General features: G+C 36.5%; 1 protein-coding gene and 1 long non-coding RNA gene across 5 annotated transcripts in view; one reads left to right on the top strand and one right to left on the bottom strand.

Annotated features, from left to right (window-relative positions):
* LOC116172996 lies at positions 1–23,071 on the top strand. 4 transcript variants are annotated; one of them, XR_004145827.1, is made up of 11 exons: positions 1–134; positions 11,792–11,967; positions 12,196–12,346; positions 18,375–18,586; positions 18,665–18,984; positions 19,042–19,105; positions 19,154–19,238; positions 22,099–22,310; positions 22,388–22,707; positions 22,765–22,828; positions 22,877–23,071. It is a non-coding gene; the product is annotated as an uncharacterized LOC116172996 (long non-coding RNA). The 4 variants fall into 4 exon arrangements; XR_004145822.1 differs by having other exon boundaries at positions 11,737–11,967; XR_004145829.1 differs by having other exon boundaries at positions 11,737–11,967; positions 22,765–22,820; positions 22,877–22,930.
* Positions 6,967–24,332, bottom strand: part of LOC116172988 (hemicentin-2-like) — a 38,914-nt gene continuing 21,548 nt past the window's right edge. Inside the window, exons 4-14 of the mRNA XM_031490275.1 lie at positions 10,438–10,551; positions 10,183–10,386; positions 9,673–9,824; positions 9,065–9,209; positions 8,878–9,008; positions 8,662–8,821; positions 8,300–8,602; positions 7,949–8,245; positions 7,494–7,903; positions 7,253–7,441; positions 6,967–7,206 (exon numbers count right to left, since the gene is read on the bottom strand). Coding sequence (XP_031346135.1) covers positions 7,123–7,206; positions 7,253–7,441; positions 7,494–7,903; positions 7,949–8,245; positions 8,300–8,602; positions 8,662–8,821; positions 8,878–9,008; positions 9,065–9,209; positions 9,673–9,824; positions 10,183–10,386; positions 10,438–10,551 — 2,189 coding nt within the window. The 3' untranslated portion in view covers positions 6,967–7,122. The remainder of the gene's footprint in view (positions 7,207–7,252; positions 7,442–7,493; positions 7,904–7,948; positions 8,246–8,299; positions 8,603–8,661; positions 8,822–8,877; positions 9,009–9,064; positions 9,210–9,672; positions 9,825–10,182; positions 10,387–10,437; positions 10,552–24,332) is intronic.

The raw sequence follows: 24,332 nt of genomic DNA, 5'->3' as shown, positions 1-24,332 counted from the left end.
CCTTCTACTTTTAGGCGATAAAAACGTGTTTGATATAGAAATCACACCATACCAATATTTTCTACCTTTCTCCTTATTCGTATGATCCGATCGAGCTTTTATAAATTTGCTGATCTGAGAAGAAATATCTGAGAGTAAGTATATTTTTCAATCTAATTTATTATTGAATTTTATTACGTTCATAAATCCAGATTTGTGGGTGCGAAACATTTTTCCATAAAGTGGAAAATAATATTTTATTAGTATTAAATATTTAAATTGGCCGTTTCCCATTAAATTACTTTGTACGTAATTCTGATTTGGTTTACGGCTATTGATCGTAGAATAAAGTCAACGAGTGCTTCTAATGAAATTAATTTATAATTGGTTATAATCGCGCAACCGCTCCGGTTATTGGCGGCGATTTTAACAACTCGAGGGGAAATGAGATTTTTTGTAGTGCCTTTGTGACGAGCACGCGAAGAATTCTTTCCACAAACCTGTTTTTAATTAGAAGCTGTTGCAAAGTTGAATGCTATTGGTTGAAATATTGAACACCTGTATGTTTGTTTGTGAAGGCAAAAATAATTTCAGAATTCGACAAATTATTTAGCAGGTATCGAGTTTGAATCGTTTCATTTGAACTCTCTTTTTGTACATTAAAGCTTGTATTAATTTATTTTGAAGGTGTTACACATCTAGATTACATTAATGTAAATGTCAAGGTTTGGGAGAGATTTCCGGTGTAAAATGTATACCACTGCGTGACCAATTTTAATTACACGTCTACCTTAATTCCAGAAATATTATATCAAACAAGTATTTAAAGAATTCTAAACCAACAAATCAACTATTTCATGTTTTTGGTGTGTGCAAGAGACTACTTGTTTTATAAAGTTTTCCAACAGTTTCTGGTATCTAAGCAACAAAGAAATAATTTAATATATAACCGTCATACGCCACAGAAAATTGTAATTTACTCAAATAAAACTCAATGCCCAACCAATTATAAGAAAAATTCGAACTAGGAAACACCGCCCTAGAAAATTTCATAAAATATTTCGAAGCCAAATGTGAGATATTACACCAGGAATATGACATGCGTAATATCCTCCCTCAGCACCAAACGTTTACCACTTGATGTAACTCTGACCCCCAATTTCGATAATCAATTATATACAAGCCTTAAAAATAAACCGATACAACGAAATATCGAAGGATCCTCAGTATTACAATCACTTTTAACGACAATTTATTTTAATCTTACAAAATACATTTTATTGTTAACAAAAATGCATCAAATTCATGTCGTGGGCATTGGGATAATGCTCTTAATCTTGTTCCCAACGATCTCAGTGCAAGAATAACGATTTTGACATGTTTTGATCAAAATCCACGTGGTCGCCAAAAATAGATCAAATTTTTGTGTTGGTCATTGAGATAATGCTCTTGGTCTTTTTCCCCAACGATCTTAGTGCATAAATAGCGATTTTGGCATATTTTGAGCAAAATTCATGTGACCTCAGAAAAAAATATAACATCTTTGGATCACACACATGCGGTTATCGAATATGCACATGGTGTACTCTTTCCGCATCTAGATAATGCATTTGAAAGCTTTTACAACCCAAAATTCATGTGTAAAGAATAATTTTGAGTACATTTTGCTCTAAAACTTCTGACCTATATCACAGAGAAGCGTTATATTAAATTGTTACACATCTGAGAATCATAGGGAATAATCAGCGAAAGTCCGAACTCGATACATGAACTAGGGAATGAAATATGTTGATTTCTATTATATTGAGCCCGCAGTTTTTCCTGTTCCCGATTCACTCGAAATCCTATAACTTTTGTTCTCGTTGAACCAGCTTCCTGAAAATCAATAGCGTCGGTCCTCAATGTCTTAAGTACCCGTACACCAAATTTCAAAACAATCTGCCACTTTTAAAATGAGTTAGAACGCACACGGACGGACGGACGACAATACTAAACTATAAAGGATCTGAGGTGGAGTTATACCGTACAAGGAAAACTAGACTAAAAGCAACCGGATGCTGTTACCCGTCACTTTCACTATTTGGCCACCACTGAAAATATGTTGCAAAGAGATATTTCAAGAAAAGGATACGATTCGCTCCGTATATGTGTGCTGCTAAAGTGCAAAAAGAGTAGACAGCAATAGGCTACTTGAAATGCATTCGTAACATAGTTACAGGGTGGATAATACATAAACATTTTTAACACTGTTAAATGAAATTTATGTTGAGATAATGAAAATATTATAGCATTAACAAGAAAAAAATAGTGATTCATTGTAGGTTACTGTGTATATTAAAGACTGTGATGTTTCAACGATGTATTGGGTTAAAAATTTTACCTCCACGTCGTCGGTACGCCACTGTTTGTTGATCTTTACTTACCGACTCGTCGACTTGTAGTTGCTTCTGAGGTTATTAACTCGTATACAACTTGTCTTTTTTTTGCTTTGCCTATATAAATATATGTGGTAAATAAATAATGTGGTATTTGTATATCCAAAACCTAATTGGGGTAGATATTTAAGACAAGAATAATTTGGGAACGTTGACTCTGTAAAAGTCCCATCAGGATCCAAATCGATGGGTTACCTGAATTATACCTTTAAATCAATCAATACTGTCAAAAATAAAATAAATAATTCCATGTGGGTGTCGAATAGTAACTGAAAAATCTATTTTAAATTTAATACACAATTTGACACGAACAGCGAAAGCCTTGTAGGTAATTGCTGCTTTCTTCGCAAGCGCGTCAATTGACAAGTAAGTAGCTCAACCGCAATTATTTATTTTTATTTTATTTATTGTCCCTCTTGTTCTAGACCTTCAACAGGCTTACGCCCAATTACAGAGTGACCCCCGCATAATGCTTTTTAGTTGGTGGAGAGAGCAATAACAGGTATGTGATGCCCTTAGGTGTCCTGGGCCGCACGCGTGCTACACTGAAGGAATCAGCGTGTGCGCAGATAGCTTACGGCCGAGAGGCCCGGGTAATCTGCTGAAACTCCTTCGTGCTAGGGATTGGGACAAGAAACTCTTCCCCATGAACGAGGAATTCCCAGTAAGCGCGAGGCATAAGCTCGCGTTGATTACGTCCCTGCCATTTGTACACACCGCCCGTCGCTACTACCCATGATACTAGTAGTATCATGCTACTACCGATCGAACGATTTAGCGAAGTCTTCGGACCGACGCCCGTCGGCCTACCGTCGACGGACGCGTGGGAAAGTCGACCGAACTTGATCGTTTAGATTGGTGTTAAAATTATTCTATTTACGGCCTAACGTTGAATTGACTATATTTGGACTTATTATCCTATATTTTCTATTATGAATCTAATTTATACCCACTCCTAGCAAAATTTAATCTTCATCGCTATAAGAATTTGAGAAAAAATCTACCCCCTTAGTATGCCATCTGTGTATTTCTCTTGTAAGCTCGCTGTAATTAGTTTTGTTGGTAGAGTTTTTATTTCTTTCTTTTGCCAACCTAATGTACATGTCTGTATTCTCTCTTTTTTTGATTTTGTTTTCGCGTGTGCGTTGCTTGTCCTTTAGAAAAGATTCTGCTTTCTGTACATAGTTACTTGTAAAAGAAATGTAATACGCCGGTACTTCACTTGACTTTCCCTACCTGAAGAGGTAGTTTTGAATTAGCTAATATAATAGTTCTTTGGAGTTTTTATCTCTGTTTCTGATGTGTTGGTTATTTTAGGGTCCCATTCTTGAACGTGTGACTTCCGTGAGTGAGTGAGTATAACGCCATGTCGAGTGATTTTCATAATTTCGCATATTCTAGACAATTTTTCCAATCCCCAGTGCTATTCACAGTAGTCGTACCCCACCTTCCACTTCTCCTGTGTACGTTTATTCGTAAAATTAGTAATGTTTCCCTGTCACTCGGTTTTTATTTTCTTTTAATGCAGATAGTAGCATAAGTTTTTGCTCTTTTGAAGCGCGAGACATAATTTACTACAAACGATTTTTCTCGAGCGGTTCAAGAATAGGGGTCTTAGAAGTGAATTAGGCTGTGAGGTATGTATCCATTTTTATATGACTGAGCATTATTTTAACACGTGTATTTTTAGGGCTTTATCTTCCCTATATACACCCGAATTGTAATTAATATACTGGGTGTTTCATAATATATGCGCAGGAGTTAAAAAAAAATTCGTTTTTTTGCGAATATCTCTGGAACCATTTATCGTATAGAAAATAGTTTTTGTAAAAAATTCTCATAAGATGTTTTGTGCGAAAAAAAATGTTTTTAAGGTCATAATTTGTGAAGATTTTGAAGAGGTAGTGGGTGTAAAAAATGTATTTTTTTTATTAAGTAGGCTTCAAATTTTAAAATAAAAACTAGCTCCTGTCAAAATAATAATTATTTTGTACCTGCAAAAAGTAAATTTGTATTACAAAATTAAAAATGAATTACGTAAACGCTGAAATGTGCGAAATGCAGAAGCTGTCCTCAACGAAATTGAACAAAATCCGACCAGAAGAACCAGAAAAATTGTTGCATCTTGCGACATAATTCTGAGCACTTCGGGAATTTTTCTGCGTATTAGAGAGTCAATGCGTCGAAGAATTACTGTGTGCATTGAAGGTAACAGAGGATATTTGCAACATTTAACTGTGTATGATTTATTTTTTTTTAATTTTCAATTATGAAGTTAACGTTTGGTTTTGTTACTTGTTCTATCGTTTAAATAGTTTAATTAGTACAAAGAAATTTTATTTCAAAAAATTTACCATGTTTTTCGAAATAAAAGTTTGGTCACCAATGTAGTGTGGTCACTATTCAGCGTTTAGAATAAATTAAATAACACTAATAATATTTTTATATTTGATTAAATGACATATTCAAATTATCACCATGTAAACTAAAAAAACTGTTTCAGATCCACCCATGGATCGCCACAGTAGGGGAGTACTGTGGGATCCATGGGTGGATCTGAAACAGTTGTTTTTTTAGTTTACATGGTGATAATTTGAATATGCCATTTAATCAAATATAAAAATGTTATTAGTGTTATTTAATTCTTTCTAAACGTTGAATAGTGACCACACTAGTACATACACTAGTAGCCAAACTTTCACGTAATATACCATAGGCCTGCATCACTTAGTGCTTCCTGAAATGGCGCCCCCTATCCGGTTTACTTATTAACCAGCTCCTAGCGAGTTTATAATTTTGCGGTGTCTGTCCGTCGGTCCGTCCGATAGCACGATATCTCAATAACGAATGGACCGATTACAATGAAATTTTCTAGGTGGATTCTTTATAAAATTTGTAGATGAATTGGCAATGTAGCCCAAAAAATAAGACAGGACCTTATGACATTTCTATTAGTTATGACCTGAATTGCATGAAATTGAATGCTGGCATAGCAACCATATAATACGCTATTCCAAAAGTTGAGTAATCGACTGAATATTCAGTGTCCTTTTTGCATATCGACCATTTTTGCACTGAATTGCAATTTTTAGCGCATTTTTGAAAAAAATACGCTATTATATTCGTTATGGCTGGCAGGCCGGCTGCCCGGGTAAGATCTCAGGAACTACAATAGCTACAGACTTCAAAGTTTCACTAAAAGCTTTCTGCTGTAGTGTAGATGTGCAGGCTCTAGTCTATTTTGAGTTAGATGTGAGATCGATAATTGAAGAAAATAATTTCGATATGGTTTTCGGAGGTGCTACAATTTTACCGTTAGATAGCGCTACCAGTATAAAACCTTGAAACACTTACTTTGTGATTAGTTTTACAAAATAAAGACGTACCCTTAATTGAAATTAAATAAAATTAATTATTTAACGCAGCCAAAATTACTCGTGAGATCGATAATTTTAAACTTCGCTAATAAAATACGGACCTGTATTACCAAAAATGCGCTTTAATCATGCATATGCTGATTTACAACTTGTTTTTTATTTATGATGGTATTTGAATGAAATTTGATACATGGGCACTTGGAATAAAAGCAAATGTAACGCCAGTTTCAAAATTGTATTTTTGCTTTGGTGACTAGTTGCAGAAGAGAACCCCTTAAACACACCGACCCATCTCTATTTTGCCCGAGCTTAACGTGAATGTCACAAGGCAATGGAGAAATTTTACACAATCGAAATGTAACTGCAAACTTACCAATAAAAATCCAACCAATAGTATATTCATTTCGTTTCGCCATACTTTTTAATTATTGTATTGTTCGGTAGTTACCTTAATAAGTGTATTAGAAAATTCTCCACCCTTTTATGTAATCAATTTAGTCAAATTAAATTTCACTTCCATGTTATGGATGCGTTTTCTGTTTAAAGTAGTACCCCTTATAACTACGAGTAATTATTTTACTTAAATAACTTTTGATTACATTTCTAAATTTTTTTTATGTGCGAGTCGTGCCGGTAAGTGATTAAGGAAAGAAATTAATTCGTTTTTATTTACTTATAAGCGGTCGATTTCGAATATCGCCTGAATTAATTAAATAACAGTTTGCTAATCAGTCAGCTGAAGTACCATGAAGACTTCCATAAACAGTAGTAATGCATACGTGACAAAATTGCTTAAGCTTCCTTCGCCCTGGCACTTGTATGCTAAAACTGACGATAACTATATGTTTCAAGTTGCCGAATGATGTATTAGCTACCACAAATAAATCAATACAAAAAAGCGACATCAATCACACATTCTGCATGGTGCTCAATCAAATCTTTTACGTGCTCTGCTAAACGTGAATTGAGCCATAAACGGAAGTAGTTCGCGATAAATTCCCATTAAAAGGTATCGGTAATACGAAGATAGAAGTTAAGAGCAAGCAATAAAATAATTTTGCATCGCATTTAGAAGAGCTCACATTTACTGAACTTACCTGAATTCTGATCCCAGCGGGTGCTTAAAACGGTAGTTCGGAACTCGCATTCCTCAGGGCTAGGTAGAAATTAAATTGTATACATATAGATTTACTTATGAAAAATATAAAGTCTCTACATATAATAATTACATCTGCATACAAGAACAGTACGGAGCCAGTCAGTCTTTCGCGTATTGGCTTACAATCTTAACACTATATCACAGATCACGTAATGGCTTAGCATGATATTAATCAAAATCGGGTCATGGTGTGAGATTGTGAATTGTTCGGCGCTGAACGCCGAGAGGTGAGTGGTGTAAGTCCAGTTTTAATAATCTAAAACAGGGGATGCAGAACTTAAGTTGAAGGTAGGCGCACTTACGTTGTTTTCTCGGGAGATCAGAGGGGTGGCAGATGAGATGTAAGTGTCGTAGTCGTACTGGTTCTCGGTGGCGTGTCGTGGAATATATGCTGGTAATTGATGGTAGAGTGGCATTCTTTGCAAAGACCGAGGGGAGCTGAAGGGCTGTTGACTCGGCTCTCGTTGAATTGTGTGGTATTTGTGGGAAACCTGCCGTTTCATGAATAATATAAGAGTTCGCCAATTCGTCGCCTACACTTACGCTTTGCGGGTCCGTTTTCACAAAATTCGGCTCCCCCTGTAAAGTAGGTGCGGGAATCCGAAGGTACGTCCTCGTTTGTGGCGTACCTAAAGCTTCAAAAGCACGCTCCTCTTCGAGATACTCATCATCTGCGTTATTATGCGGAATGATATCGGGGTTCTTCTCCTCTAAGCTATTCACGCTACTATTCACTTCCGTTCGCAACAATTCCGAGCTGGTATTTTTGCTGGTTCCATTCAGAAGCACACTACCCGAATCGGCGATGCTTCTGTTATAATTTTTATCGTCTTCTTCTCCACCTCGTACGCGAATAATAATCACTATTACCGTCGCTATTAAAATAAGGGTCAGCACTAAACCAATTAAAGCCCCCAATATCGGAGTCAGCTGCTGGAAAGGATTTGCGATTGCTAAAAAAGTAGATTTTTACTAGGTTATGCGATCGGCGAATGTACCTGTGAATTCTTCCAAGGATTTTAAGGTAGCGGTCTGAACGCTTCTCAACTCGCTCCGCCCTTTTTTATTGGAAGCGTAAATAATAAGGTTTAATTTTCTACCGGATTTCAGTCCGCCGGCGAAGAATTCGGGTCGGTTGGAGGATATGTTACTAATCAATTTGTCCAGATAAAAATCGTACACTTCTAGGACAAATGTTTGCTGCAGCCCACCATTAAATCCCTCGACGCATGCAACTTGCACGGAATCGCCGGTTTGATTGACAACCGTGCAATTTGATAGGGGATCCGGTTTGCCTGCAAGAAATTTAAATTGCCTGCTTAGGAACTAAAATAAAAATGCAACCGTACCGGCGGGATTTATATAAAAAACGCAAGGTTCCTTTTGAATGCCGATGTTATTTACACCTTTACAAAGAAGCGTGCCGTAATCATGTTCGGTCATTGGGGTGTAAAACAGCTTACTGGTAGTTTTATTGGTAGTTATAAGACTCTGAGGCATGTCTAGCACTAATGCTTGATTGTCGCTGTTATTAAACTTCCATACAAATTGTGTGTTAGTGGGATTAGCCTCAACTTCGCAGTTAATTGAGACGCCTTCGTGACGAGCTACGTTGTATACCCTCTGCTGGCCTGATTTACAAATCGGAGCAACTGAAGGAGAAATACGTTTCAATGGTAAACTGAGGTACTACTTACTGTTACTTACTCACATTTAACGTCTAATTTCACCACGTTGCTTTCCCCATCACCCTCCCGATTACTCCCTATACACGTATAGCTCCCCGCTCTTGCCTTGCTAATACTCTGCAGCACCAAACTTTGATTACTCACAATTGTTCCACTAGCGCCATTGTTATAAAGCATTTGTCCCTGTAAAGGAAAACTGAATTGAATCTAGCCCACTTTTATTTCCAAATTTAATTTACGTTATGCCTCCAGCTAACTTTGTAGACCCAAGGGTTTGATTTAATATTACATTCAAAATAAACATCGGAACCTTCTCTGATTGTCAGGGCATTTAAGTTACTACCCAGCTCCAAGGTTACGACAGGGACGTCTGCAATAAACTATGAAATCAGCACACAACGTACTTGAGAGCTTTCCGAAACTTACGATAAATTTCCAATCTCCACCCATCTTCAATTGCACTACTTAATATAAGCGATTGTTGGCCTTTACACGAGAGATACTTCCCACCGTCGTCTGCTGAAGGGGTGAATGTTAAAACGCTCGTAGTTGCGTTACTATCAGGGCTCGTCTAAAATAACATTATCACTGCTAAATTTCTTTTAACTGGTAAGATAAAGTGTAAACGAATTGAAACAGCGAAAGTTAGGCACCGTGGGATTTGAGTTCGAACTTGACTGATGGACGTGTTCATTCGGAAGATTATTCGATAAATTATCAGGGGAGTAGAGGTTTTATTGTGATCTCGTTACAACGAATCAAAAAGTAGACTAACTTTATAATTAAAACAATTTGTACAAAAATTTAATTCAGGTGTTTAATTAGATCTTGTATCTCACTGACTTATTCTACCTGCTATGTTAAAACGCGAGAGTAGACAAATCCCCGAGAATATAAAACGACTGCCGTGATAACACAGGATTAGCATCAATTTATACCTTCCGGAGAGTAATTATTACAATACTAATCGGGGATTCAGTTAAACGTTGGGTTATTACGTGCTCTTTAAAGATTGAATAAGATAAGATACTTACAGTTTCCCTGGTGTCTGTAATTTGCACGCCTCCTTTCCACCAAGTGATCGTAGGACTGGGTCTCGAGCCGACCACTTGACAGCTTAGCTCGTATGTGTTATCGGCCGAAAGCGGCTTGTTTTTACCCAATAACTTTACCCAAAGTGGTCGAACTATAAAACAGATTTTTCGATATAGACTTAGACTGCGAGTGAAAATAGGTGTAGCACAAATATTGATAGAAACTTTTGCCAATTTCTACATCGTAAAACACACACCCCATAGTTTCAGCTTTTATACTTCCAAAACTGACCGAAACGTTTGGGAAACTACGAAACTTTTCAAGCAGTTGATTCGGATGAAAAAGTTCCAGTTACGCGGCAGTATAAGGAACTTGGCATAGAAATAATCCTCCCTTTCTCTCGTGAATAAATTTATTCGTCATCAAAAGCAGCGTGTGGTATTTACACGCGACTTGTCGAATTTAGAAAACGTATTGTAAATGAGATGCAAATACGTATGTGTACTTACGATTCATGTCAAGAGTCACCGAACTAGAAATTGGCGCAATTAAATTGTTATTAGATGCCTGGCAGGTAAATACGGTATGCAAATCTTTCCGCTCCAGGCGTTTGATGTGGAGTACATTCTGGACTTTTCTTTCCGATAAATAATCATAGGATCCGTCCAATAGAGCATTTTCCTGCCACCATGTCACTTTGGGTAAAGGCCTTCCTGTGAAGTTAAATTTCAATGTACGCACGTTTATTGGTCATTGTGTATTACCTCCCGTAGCTACACAGGTAATATTGATCGTTTCGCCTTCATTGTAGGGCCCTAAGATGTAGTGAGGGATTTGGACACCTTTTTCGTTTAGTATTATTACTTTTTCTGGAGGAACTATAAAAAGTGAACTTATTGCTAACAGTTATAGGATATAGGCTTATAGTTTCGTGCAGCATTTGGTACAGTATTCACACATTGGTTTCCAAATTATTAAAACGCGAAAATATTGTACAGCATAGCAAACAGACTCTTTAAAAAGAGATTATTGGATCGTTGACTTTTTTTGTTGTGCTACTTCATAACATATTAGGTACTATAAACTCGGATAATCGGATTGGATTTTATTAATTTAATGCTGTAAATTCGCCCCCGGAATATTCGTGCCAGAATTTCAAATATCGTCTATTAGTTATGATATTTAAAATATTAAAACTCGACTTTGACGCGGAACATGACTGCACGAGTCAAAATTTTGCTTTTGCTTGTGTAAAGTCACTCAAATTATTGATTCTTATTGAACATTGTTTTAGTATACGATTGCCGAGTGTCAGACGTTAGCATTGCTTTCGCAATATTTTATGTGCCGCGATATTCACTACCCCTATTATTTGTTTGTTTGTGCTGTTGTATGTTACAGATTGGTAGAAAGCACCCTTATTGAGCTCGAAAGGGCCGCTGCAATCTGTAGTTCAAAAGGTAATTTTTCGACGACTCCTTGATATGTATAATGTTTGATTACATACTGGTTTTCGAAGCAATAGAATTGTAATGACTACCTTTGTTTGATATTCATTTAACGATTACAGTCGGCCAGGTCAGACTTGGCGCTCCTAAGTGCATTGCAGTTAGTTTTCCCCAAAGCTTCCATGCAACTGGAAGAAAAAACAAACCTGCTTGATTGTTGTCAGACCAGTTAGACCCGACTATCCGACCCGGAACGTGCACTGGATTCAGTGTAGGAGGGGCGAGGTGCGCGTCATGTATTTGTTTTCTTCAGACATGACCAGACCGGCTCAGATTATCTGGTCGAGAGAAATTCCGCTTCCAATATAGTCTGCCTTGATTTCCCCTTTTGGTAAGTATTCCCTCCTTTTTTAAAATTTACTAAAGACTAAGTGGTGCCTATACGGTTTGCTATTACTACTTTTCCCTTTTGTTCCGTTTTGATAGTGTACAAGAACCCCGATATTCACCGCGATCTACCTCTACTTTGCCTGAGCTTACCGTGTGAACCACTTGCTCAAAAAGTGCAGTATTAATTTTTTTAACTGGATTCATTATCATTCTTTTCTTTTGCAGCCGACGGAAGCTTTCATGTGGAAGATGAAGGAAAATTAATATTTTATCATTTCAGTTTCGTCTCGCCGCACAGAATCAGTGGAGGACTAATAGTGGTACAGACGAACAATAGCGTTCAAATCGCAAGGACGCCCAAGTGTACAAAGATATCGCGATCTTACGATGACCCAAAAATTCAAGAATCGATTAACCTGGACTTTTGAATTTAGAAATTTTAGCCCGGGTAATTAGGTAAGTATAATTAGCAGTAGGTATTTAATTAGATGTAGTAAACGCCGGAGTGTACTTATTGTCATTTGAAGCGCGCTTTAAAAAAAAATTAAAATTTTAATTTAATTTTTAATATTAAATATTGTATTTTTTAAGAAAAATTTTTGATATTTATTTATCTTGATTTTTGTGCAGGGTCCCAGATTTTTATGACATCGGGTAGAATTAATTAAAGTTTTAATTTTGTAGCAGTTTGTACCAGTTCGTCGTGATTGCTGGAAAATCCAGTCTCACTTCCCGAAATTGCCGAATTTTATATATATTTTATATATAAAGTGGAGCGTTACGAAGGAGGGGTCTTTTTGATCTTTGAACGTTGGCCTTTACTTTTAATGTCAAGGTAAGTGTTTTTTTATTTGTTTCCCCGTAAATATATGTAGTTAAATAATTGTTGATCCCGTTCCCGCTTTGGGAAATGTCTTTGTCTTCCACGTGCCGTAATTCTGCTGTAGATTATTCAACAGTGGCCGTCCGATCCCTGGGGACCGTTTCTCTGGGGGATTTATCTTTGGCTTCCGAAACCATTCCGCCAATCTTTGACCAGGAGCGAAGTAACTTCTGGTGGCGCTAGAGATTTACTGCACCGTCCCACACAGACTATCGTTTCACGGTTTGTTGTAAAAGGAGTCTGATACATTTGTAATTGCTCTATTTTGGCAAATTAAAATTTATCTTTTGATCCGACAAATTTTAGTATTTCACTTGAAGTGACCGTTTTGCGCGGACATCACCACAAAGTTCGTAGGACTGTCAGCTCAAGGTTTCCATTTGCCCCTCCTTTGCCTCCCCAATTCTGAGGAGGCAGATTGTTGCCTGGATTGAAATTACACTGAATGAATGCAACTTTGCAGCAGTTCTGGTTGCAGTAAGGGCCGAAAGGTTAGGTTTCAAGAACGCATTGTACCGTAGTTGCAGATCAGCCTCTTTTTGCGGATGCTGTACTTGCTACTTCCGCAACGTATAACGCGGACGCTGAGGAAAAAGCAGGGCGCTATAACTATGCCTTGTGCAGAACACACACCGCTAACCGGCCAGCTAGCTCTATTGACTTAATAGCGGGGCGAGATACGCTCTTATTCAGGGCGAGGGCGAGGTATTTAAAAATAATCGTCAGTGGTTCACGGGACTCAATCCAAACTTGAAGGTTGCTACAGATACATACTATTCGTTCTTAAGTCTTCGGGGCGCCACCTAGCTTCAACATAAATTTCTCAGCCAGCCACGAAATCTAAGAAGTACAGCTTAGCTGAATAAGGCCAATATTTAATTTCTTATTAATTTATTTTCAGTAAAATGGTACGATGGTACCTCATAAATACGTAAACACAAAATTTAAATGCTCTAAATGAATATGTAAGTACGTATTTAAAAGTAATATCTCCCCGACATGAAATATGGGTAATTCTCCACAAATTATGGATATCAAAACTCCTGAATATATGTGACCCGATCTACCGTTAGGTACATAAAAAAAAGAAACAAACGAAATTGTAAATGAATACGTTAATATGACGCTGGTGGGTGGTTTGAAATTAATTATTCGTATTAGAGCTCCTTACGTTACAAAATCCATTACCGGCAGTAGTAATTCTGTATGAGTTAATGAAAATGAAAATGATCCCTAAATACCAAGCGTACTGATTAAGGTAATAAGTTGGCTTTGAGTTGAGCCACAATAGGTCGATTTTACAGTAAGTTAAAATGCAAACTAATAAATAAAAAAAATACAAATATCACCAAGCGATAGCGCGTTGTCGATGTTTATTGGACCCCGGTGAAGGTGGTGAAAGTTCCGTCGAACAGGTAGTGCACGTCCAAGCTCTGCGGCTGGGCAGATGGATGGTGGGCTCTTTCAAGAAGGTTGCGTAGTAATTAAGATGTTAACGGGGTGCACTGCACTTCAGCAAAGTCAAACCGTTCCTCGGAATTCAATAAAATCTCTCTTATCACACCAACACATACACAGGCAAACGGGAGAAATGACTCCCTTACAATAACTAAAATAATACTAATTACGATCGAATCAACACAAAAGACTAACGATGACCTCCGAACTGGAGAGTTTAAACAAAATAACTTCGACGATGGATCGATATAACAAATTTTTATGGTCGGAATAGTTTAATAAGGTGCTTGATCCCCTGAAAAAGGAAACACTGGTAATAGAAATTCGAGACGAATGGATAACTTACATTAGAGTGATTTAACCGGTCCTTAAAGGTCCTTTCCGGAATGTTTGTTGCCGTACATATAAATGGATATCGGTTCAAACTTAACTGGTTCAATGGTTAGAAGATGCTTTCGCTAATTGCTTAATAACCCATCGACCTTTGGACACACGGGAAAATCTCTCACGATCGGGAACAACCACAACTTAGTACATACTTAATGCCATGCCGATTCTTTCTTTCAAAACTTTTTATTATCCAAAGCTCATGACCATTTATCTTTACCCAGTGGGATTTGAAATACAGCGTTACATGACCATATATGGACATTACAAGAAAAATGTTATCAACAATTTGATCAAAGAAAAATAACATTGAAGTCTGTTATCAATCCGACAACTTAAAAGTGAAAAACGTAACTAACGACTCGAAATTTGGGTCGCATTCAACCTTTATTAAAATAATGTAATACTATAATATTGCATGAAAATAAAATGAAATTCTAGTACCGTTTTCAAACTGCTACAAACGGTTGGATCGTGGCGGTAGAACTCACGTTTTTCCTTTCCTGACGTTGTATCACACCCACTAAAATTGTGAAGAAAGGATATGCAATTGGAGCCTAAAAGTATTAGCTTTTGAAGCGGGAACATTCTCCCCTTTTCCTTTCCCTGGTTTGAGAAAGAAAATGTTCTAGGTAAGTGGATCCTGTTACCGAGTGTTACATAACCATTAGAGAAAATGTCTAACCCAAGTGTCTCCTTACATACGATATACTATATTGGGTGTAGCATCTAAGACTCATCCCATCATAATTCCTTTCCTATACAAGATATCGAAAAAACTGTTCAATTGTAAACATTTTGAAATAGAAAGAAATGATTTTATAGATCTTAAATTCCAACTCAACTATCGAATAGCCATTACCAAAAACCGTGAAGTATTTTTATTAAACAATAAAATCCGAAAACATTTTGGAAATGTTTATGATAAATGTTTAAAAGAAAATATTTAAAAAATAGGATAATAGTAAATTAAATAGTATGCAGAGGCCTCCACGCGGCTAGGGAGGGTAACGAAGTCTAGGTAACCCTGAAATAAGGGATAAAAAATCCTAGATACCGCTAACGTCTATATAGAGAACAAATTACAAAGGTAAAGAAAAATACAAGAACATAATGAAACACGGGATGTACGTGTAAATAATAAACAAAAAAACTACAAGCCGTTATGAAAAGAAATAACAAATGTGGTCAAGAAGTAATTGAGCGGCTAAAAAGTACTTGGAATGATGAGTGCAATTACTGCCTGAATTGTTTGACTTAGTCGAAGGCTACGTACCTGACGAGTGTACAGTAAAACAAAAGTTTGAAGAAAAGTACGAAGACACTAGGAATAAAAAAGTTGGTATTGTTTTCGAAATATCGAGTAAAAAAGTTTGTCGGAAAGTTCAGAAAAAAAGTGAACGAAAGGGAGGAACGGCTTCGAATAGTAGAATCAGCTGCAGGGGTGATTCGGAAGGACATAAGAACATAGGTTTATGCTATGTCATTATATCCTCCAAGGCTGCATTCCAGAGTCTCATGATGCCCTCCCCAAAAATGAGATTACAAAAGGAATCTCCCGAACTGTTGGGTTTAAGGAAGGTCCACGATTTCCTTGACCCTGTTCGGACACTGAAGGTTCCCTACTACAGATTCAGTGGTTCATTACTACCATGGAATTTAAAAAGACCTCATCTTGTGCATGACGGAGAACCGAACTAAAATGCGCAACGATTTTTGGACAATGCCAAGGTATCGCGTGTTTGTACTCCAACAGAAAACTTCGACGAAACTATCCCCGATGAACGCCTTCAACCAGACTATTGGCTTTCAGACAATGCTATATGCGTAGTACATGCGTCTCTGGCATGCAAGGATTCTAATTGAAAAGAATAGATGAACATTTACATACAGTGTGAGCCTTTGAAAACTCACTGGCGATTTTTTTAAAAAGATATCAAAAAAATAAAAAATACCATTTCTTGAAAATCGAGGAGAATCCAAATGACATTTTTTTAATTATCCCCATCAACCCCTTAAACACAACCCATACTGACGTAAGAATCTTAAAATACCCCACTTGTTATACCCCTTTGGAAAACTGCATTTGCGGTAGGACCACAATAATAGTCAGAATTCTACGAAATTTAGTGGGTACACCCTTTATGTATTTAAGATTTATAGCTTTACAAAAGAAAGTTTTATCGCCTCCCCAAAACGTGATGGAGCATGCGCAGACCGAATGTAGACCAAATGCCATTTTTCGTAAAGCAACTCCAGCAGCTCGTTGCATACTAGAGTGAATTACTTTATGTATGGAGTGTTTTGAGGGTCGGAATAACGATTTTTTCGTTATCGTGCCAGAAACCCAAAAATGAAAAGTCGAGAAAAACCATGGGAATAATTTATGGCATCAGAATATTTAACTACATGTTGAGCTGGGAAATTAGGAAACCCTAAATTAAATTAAGGTAAGAGGAAACAATTGTTTAAAAACACTTTGATTTACATTTATTAATGATCAATAGGCGAAATGAAGTTTCTATAATTATCTGAGCAGATCAGTCAAACGCATTATGGAGAAAATGTATAGTTAGTGTGAGCTACAGGGGCGAAGAAATCAGCTTTTCAATTTGTCTATTCTCATTCGTAAGCACAGTCATTTCCTTAAAGCATAACCATTAATTACTATTTCCTCGCACATAAATGGACAATGATTTGCTTTGTCATTCGAATAACATCACAAGTTATTTGTACTATTTTCAAATGATTGATTAAAATTCATCCTTGTTTTTGTGAATAGGGAGATTAATTTTTCAGCGAAAGTTTGTTATTGCAAAGGAGCGGCGGCGTGAGCTAAAATATGTACTTATAAAAATCGTTAAACTCCGCAGTGAAATATTAATTTATCTTGTTGCTTTCTTAGCGTAGGCCTGAAAACTTTCGGAGGATTTTTCCGGAGTAATGGAAGACACGTGATTGATGTGTAGGACTTGTACAATTGTGCAGATTAATCTACCCTTTATTTCAAAACCTTCTGGAGATGGATTATAATAGCTTAAGGACGTGTCCTACACTCTCCCTATTGTTTTATTTACATAATCCATCTCACCTTTCGTATTTTTCAGTTGACGCAGATGAACTCTTTTAACTTTCTTGGATACAATTTTGTAGATGCGATCTCGTTGCGTGGGAATTTATTCGCGGCGCGAGATCTTAAGCACCGTATAGTTAAAGGAACAAATTACACCCTGAGGAGATATATGTTATTGATTATGATTGTTTGCGTCAGCACCATTTTGATAAATCCGGGTTGAATTAAAATTTATTCAACATACCAATGACATCAATTGTATAATCAGGGTCGGGTATGGGTGAGGGAAGGCGCCCGCTACTGACCCGGGGCCTCAACAAAATATCTGAATTTCGCAGCAACTTTTACGTTTTTTTTCAAAACAGTCTACGAAATACGAGTAATATATCCATATTTGTCCACTTCAATCCGTAAAACATGATGCAAGTATGTAAGAAAGTCCTAATTGCAAGTTTCAAATATACAGTTTTATTCATTTAGAAGTAGTAGACATATGGATTTCCTATGTCTACTTTTAAATGACAAAAACTCTTCTGAACGATGCCTAAATTCGGCCGCTATTTCCCTTAAGTTTCTTATGGGATTCTCTTCCACAAAAATTAAAATGCTCATATCCTCCGTTGAACCTGAGGGTTGTTTACGGTGTCGCAATTACACAACCACTAATTTTAAAGTGTTCAACACAGAAAATAAGTCTTACGATCCTTAAACTGTTACCGACACTATGACAATATCAATTTTTTTGTCAATTAAATACATCGCACGCGAACGAAAATAAAGATACGGAAGCAAAAGCAAAAATATATTTAATTTAATTAATATGACAGGCAGATCTTCATTTGTTTTAAGAAGTTATTTTGGTTGCATGAAATTAGGCGTCTTTCAGAAGAGTTTTTGTCATTTAAAAGTAGACATAGGGAAAACAAAACACACAAATCCCTCTGTCTACTTCTAAATGAATATCACTGTATAAGTAATGTTGTTGTTTTTGACTTGAAATTTATTTATTTATTATTAAAAAGTCAATTTTGATATTTATTTGTTAAACGAGTTTTTTAATAGGTATTGGAATCTAGAACCAAATGTTTGTTATTGGTTTTGATATCGAAAAATGAATCTGATTTATTTAAATTTTGCTGTGAAGATTTCAAAATATGCAACGATTGTGCATTTAAATCAAGTATTCGTCTGTAGCGGGGAATTCCTGAAATGTTATTAAGCTACGGACGTCTCGCAACAAGCATATTCATCTGAATGTATATCTACCAACACACGTAAGTATTTTTGTATGTATATTGTGATCTATAATATAGCCATATTTCATTGTGCATTTCTTAACATTTCTTTTACAGATGGTATCATGAGTGATCGTCATATCGAGTTTTCGATAATGGTCCCCAGAAGAGTAAATGCATAGATGGAGATGAGGTCGATAGTAGCCAAGATAATCTAGTTGTTGCATCAGGCGAGACCATACAATCTTCAAAAACTCAATCGACTGTCGATCGATTCTGGCTTTGTTTTACACTAGGGAGCGAATACATTGCCATGTATATTGATAAATAATCACTTTAAAAAATTGATAAGGCTTCGGTGACTGGAAGCGTGCATCTGAGCGCGCCTATAGGGGCATGCGATTTCGAAGCCTTCCAAAGAACTCATCGAGCAATGGGTATGTTGGAATTGCTAGCAGAGTAAGAACCAACCTTAGCTATTTTTTTTAAAACAGCATGCAAACAAAGGGAACGGTCAGGTCAGTTACATTTCGTCCTCGAAGTTCCATGGGTGATCAAGTAAGTACATAGAAAGGATGAAAAAATCATAGCACTATTCGGTTTCAGTCGACTCTACTCCCGACGTGTGGTCTCGAAACCGCTCTATTTGGATCATTTTGGAACGACATTTTGGAGTGATCCAACGGAACAAGTAAGATTTTGTAAGATCAGAGACTTCTTGAATCTACTGTGCGTGCATTGGAGCATTTAAATCATTCTCCCGATCTAAAAAGAGACGAAGAAGCAGCAAGTACACAAATTCCAAATACTCCTCGAGGATAAAATTCACGATACATAAACACTGTATATACATTTTCACTCAAAACATACATTCAAGCACATCAACACTGTAAAATTAAATCTTCAGAAAATTTTCACAAGGAATGGCTATAAGTTAGTCAATAAGTTACTCTTCTCGGGCTTGACCCAACCCTCACAAAACTCACCCTCTACAGACAATAAGCAAGTAGTGTAAAAAAATTAATGTACATTTCACAATTAATAGACAAAGGACTAATCTCAAAAAAGCAACAGTGAAATAAAACTCAAAATAGCACCATACTTTTTCAGTTCAAATTTTTTGTACTAAATTAAAAGATAAGTGTGGTGTCACACTATGCGTTTTTACCGCTCCCGCTAAAACGCTCCTGTTTGACGGGATGATAATAGCACACGTTATTAAATTGTACCAGTCATATATATGCGTTTTCGCCGCACCAACCGGATGCAACCGCATCCTGCTGCCGCTGCGCAGGATGAAATGACAACCACAATGACATGAAACCACGTTGGTTGTCATCAGTTGTCACACTGAGCGTTGCAACTGGGTGTTTTGTTAGGTTTACAATGTTTGATGTGGGTTTATTCATCGAGTGCGTGCATGCAAAAACTGCACTGCGGGAAAAACAATCTAAAGAGTACAAACTGTATAGGGAGAAATCATGGGTAGAAATTGAATTTTTGGACATTCGGTAATATACAAAAAAATTTTTCTTGTTCATTCGAAATTTTTTCATAAAACTTCGAGAGCTGTTATTAGATTCTCGTCCTGAATTAAAAGGAGCAATCCAATATTGAGGATATATCTGCTTTCGCAATAACCCCTCCGCCTCAAGCCATCTTTAACAATAATTGAGCCATGACACTACTTAGACTGCCAAAATATAGCAAAAACGCATCCCGTTAGACCGGAATAGTGTGACAAGTAGATCTCATCCTGTCAAACCGCATCCGTTTTAGCGGGAGCGGTAAAAACGCATAGTGTGACACCACACTAACACACCCTTATTAAAGAAATCACACACCATCTACTGCATAAACTGTAAAGAGTATAACGGAAAATATGTAGGACAAAGTCGGCAATGGCAAAATGACGAATCAGTCAACCTCAACCTGATGTCATGATTTTAGACAATGAACCAAATTACTATAATGCTCTTTTACCTTATTCGCCATATGGCATTAAAAGTGTGAGCACGTCTAGTTGTCAATCCATGAAAACGTTTTCCGTTTGGGTAATTTCAACATTGATCTTTTAAAATGTGTTGATTATATGTAATGTGCCGTTAATAATGTTATACATTTATCTGATTATGTTGTTTGCAATGCAGCATTAGACAGTAATCAATTTCATTCGTCTATTTTTCAATATAAAAAAAGTTATGCGAGGGTAGCTGTCTATTTTAAACATGTCCCTTTTCGATGGCGTCGTTCATCCGCGCCGTGCAAAGAATTAATTTAAAAAAATGTGATTTAATAGTAATTAAAAAGAAATATATAACTTCTAGAATGTTTCATTTTAATGTGTAATCTCTACAAGCCAGAAGATGACCGTTGGCCGAAACTAGTCGCTTTACGTCATGTTCAATTAAATTTAATATGGCGAAGGTTTTGTGTTTAATGTAACGACTCTAATCTTGGAAAAGGTTATGATAGATCAATGAACACACCTTGTTAAGGATAATCTCTGCTGGAGGTCTGTCGCAACAAAGTTAGTAGCCGTAAGACTGTCGTGTATGATGAACATTGCATTTCATTGGCCACTGTGAGAACGGTTCCGAGAAGGACGCGAAGCTGCGCAAAGACGATCCAAGACCAGGCCAAAGCCACCTATCCCGCAACAGTATGTACATATTGACAAGAACGAAAGATAAGCATCGATGAAGTGGCAAAGCGTGTGAACATCACGGTTCAGTTTACACGATAATTAATGATTTTCTCAGTTATCGGCTTTTGTGTGCTGAATGTATAATAATATATCCATATTTGTCCACTTCAATCCGTAACACATGATACATATGTAAGAAAGTCCTGATTGCAAGTTCCAGATATACAGTTTTATTTATTTAGAAGTAGCAGACATATGGATTTCCAATTATACTTTTAAATGACAAAAACTCTTCTGAACGACGCCTAAATTTATGCTACCGAAATAACATGCGCACGCATTCTGCGCTGTCATTCTGTATTTGAATAAAGAGAGTATACTTTTAGGTTATGATAAAGAGATATTAGATTCGGCCGCTATTTCCCTTAAGTTTCTTATGGGATTCTCTTCCACAAAAATTAAAATGTTCAGTTTCATATCCTCCGTTAAAACTGAGGGTTGTTTACGGTGTCGCAATTACACAACCACTAATTTTAAAGTGATCAACACAGAAAATGAGTCTCTCACGGCACTATACCAATTAACAATATCAACTTTCGTCAATTGAATACATCGCACACGAACGAAAATAAAGATACGGAAGCAAAAGCAAAAATATTCCATTTAATTAATATGACAGGCAGATCTTCATTTGTTTTGAGAAGATATTTCGGTTGCATGAAATTAGGCGTATTTCAGAAGAGTTTTTGTCATTTAAAAGTAGACATAGGGAAAACAAAACACACAAATCCCTCTGTCTACTTCTAAATGAATATCACTGTATAAGTAGTATGTTGTTTTTTTTATTTATTTATTATTAAATAGTTAATTTTGATATTTATTTGTTAAACGAGTTTTTTAATAGGTATTGGAATCTAGAACCAAATGTTTGTTATTGGTTTTGATATCGAAAAATGAATCTGATTTATTTAAATTTTGCTGTGAAGATTTCAAAATATGCAACAATCGTGCATTTAAATCAAGTATTCGTCTGTAGCGGGGAATTCCTGAAATGTTATTAAGCTACGGACGTCTCGCAACAAGCATATTCATCTGAATGTATATCTACCAACACACGTAAGTATTTTTGTATTTATATTGTGATCTATAATATAGCCATATTTCATTGTGCATTTCTTAACATTTCTTTACAGATGGTATCATGAGTGATCGTCATATCGAGTTTTCGATAATGGTCCCCAGAAGAGTAAATGCATAGATGGAGATGAGGTCGATAGTAGCCAAGATAATCTAGTTGTTGCATCAGGCGAGACCATACAATCTTCAAAAACTCAATCGACTGTCGATCGATTCTGGCTTTGTTTTACACTAGGGAGCGAATACATTGCCATGTATATTGATAAATAATCACTTTAAAAAATTGATAAGGCTTCGGTGACTGGAAGCGTGCATCTGAGCGCGCCTATAGGGGCATGCGATTTCGAAGCCTTCCAAAGAACTCATCGAGCAATGGGTATGTTGGAATTGCTAGCAGAGTAAGAACCAACCTTAGCTATTTTTTTTAAAACAGCATGCAAACAAAGGGAACGGTCAGGTCAGTTACATTTCGTCCTCGAAGTTCCATGGGTGATCAAGTAAGTACATAGAAAGGATGAAAAAATCATAGCACTATTCGGTTTCAGTCGACTCTACTCCCGACGTGTGGTCTCGAAACCGCTCTATTTGGATCATTTTGGAACCACAGTTTGGAATGATCCAACGGAACAAGTAAGATTTTGTAAGATCAGAGGCTTCTTGAATCTGCTGTGCGTGCATTGGAGTCGTTTAAATCATTCTCCAGATCTAAAAAGAGACAATTTTGATAGATACGAAGAAGCAAGTAGACAAATTTCAAATACTTCTCGAAGATAAAATTCACGATACATGAACACTGTATATATATACATTCAAGCACAACATCAACACTGTAAAATTAAATCTTAAGAACATTTTCACACAATGGCTATAAGTTAGCCAATAATTTACTCTTCTCGGGCTTGACCCAACCCTCACAAAACTCACCCTCTACAGTCAATAAGCAGTGTACAAAAAATTGTACATTCCACAATTAATAGACAAAAAGACTATTCTCAAAAAAAGCAACATAGAAATAAAACTCAAAATAGCACCACCATTTTTCAATTTAAAATTTTTTTACTAAATTAAAAGATAAAACACCCTTATTATAGAAATCACACACGATCTACTGTATAAAGTGTAAAGAGCATAACGGAAAATATGTACGACAAAGTCGCCAATGGCAAAAAAGACGAACCAGTCAACCTCAACCTGATGTCATGATTTTAGACAATGAACCTAATTATTATAATGCTCTTTTACTTTATTCGCCATATGGCATTAAAAGTGTGTTAAACGTTTTCCGTTTGGGTGATTTCAACGTTGATCTTTTAAAATGTGTTGATTATATGTAATGTTAGAAAATTTATAATGTGCCGATAATAATGTTATACATTTATCTGATTATGTTGTTTGCAATGTAGCATTAGAGTCATCAATTTAATTCGTCTATTTTTCAATATGAAAAAATTATGCGAGGGTAGCTGTCTATTTTAAACATGTCCCTTTTCGATGGCGTCGTCCATCCGCGCCGTACAAAGAATTAATTTAAAAAAATGTGATTTAAGACTAATTAAACAGAAATATATTTATAATGTTATAGTTTTTATGTGTAACTTCTAGAATGTTTCATTTGAATGTGTAATCTCTACAAGCCAGAAGATGACCGTTGGCCGAAACTAGTTGCTTTACGTCATGTTCAATTAAATGTAATATGGGGAAGGTTTTGTGTTTAATTTAACGACTCTAATGTTGGAAAAGGTTATGATAGATCAATGAACACACCTTGTTAAGGATAATCTCTGCTGGAGGTCTGTCCCAACAAAGTTAGTAGCCGTAAGACTGTCGTGTATGATGAACATTGCATTTCATTGGCCACTGTGAGAACGGTTCCGAGAAGGACGCGAAGCTGCGCAAAGACGATCCAAGACCAGGCCAAAGCCACCTATCCCGCAACAGTATGTACATATTGACAAGAACGAAAGATAAGCATCGATGAAGTGGCAAAGCGTGTGAACATCA

Source organism: Photinus pyralis, unplaced genomic scaffold (genome assembly GCF_008802855.1).
Source record: "Photinus pyralis isolate 1611_PpyrPB1 unplaced genomic scaffold, Ppyr1.3 Ppyr1.4_LG1, whole genome shotgun sequence".
Lineage (NCBI taxonomy): Eukaryota > Metazoa > Arthropoda > Insecta > Coleoptera > Lampyridae > Photinus > Photinus pyralis.
Note: the sequence above shows the minus strand (reverse complement) of the source record. Positions and strands in the feature narration are given on the sequence as shown.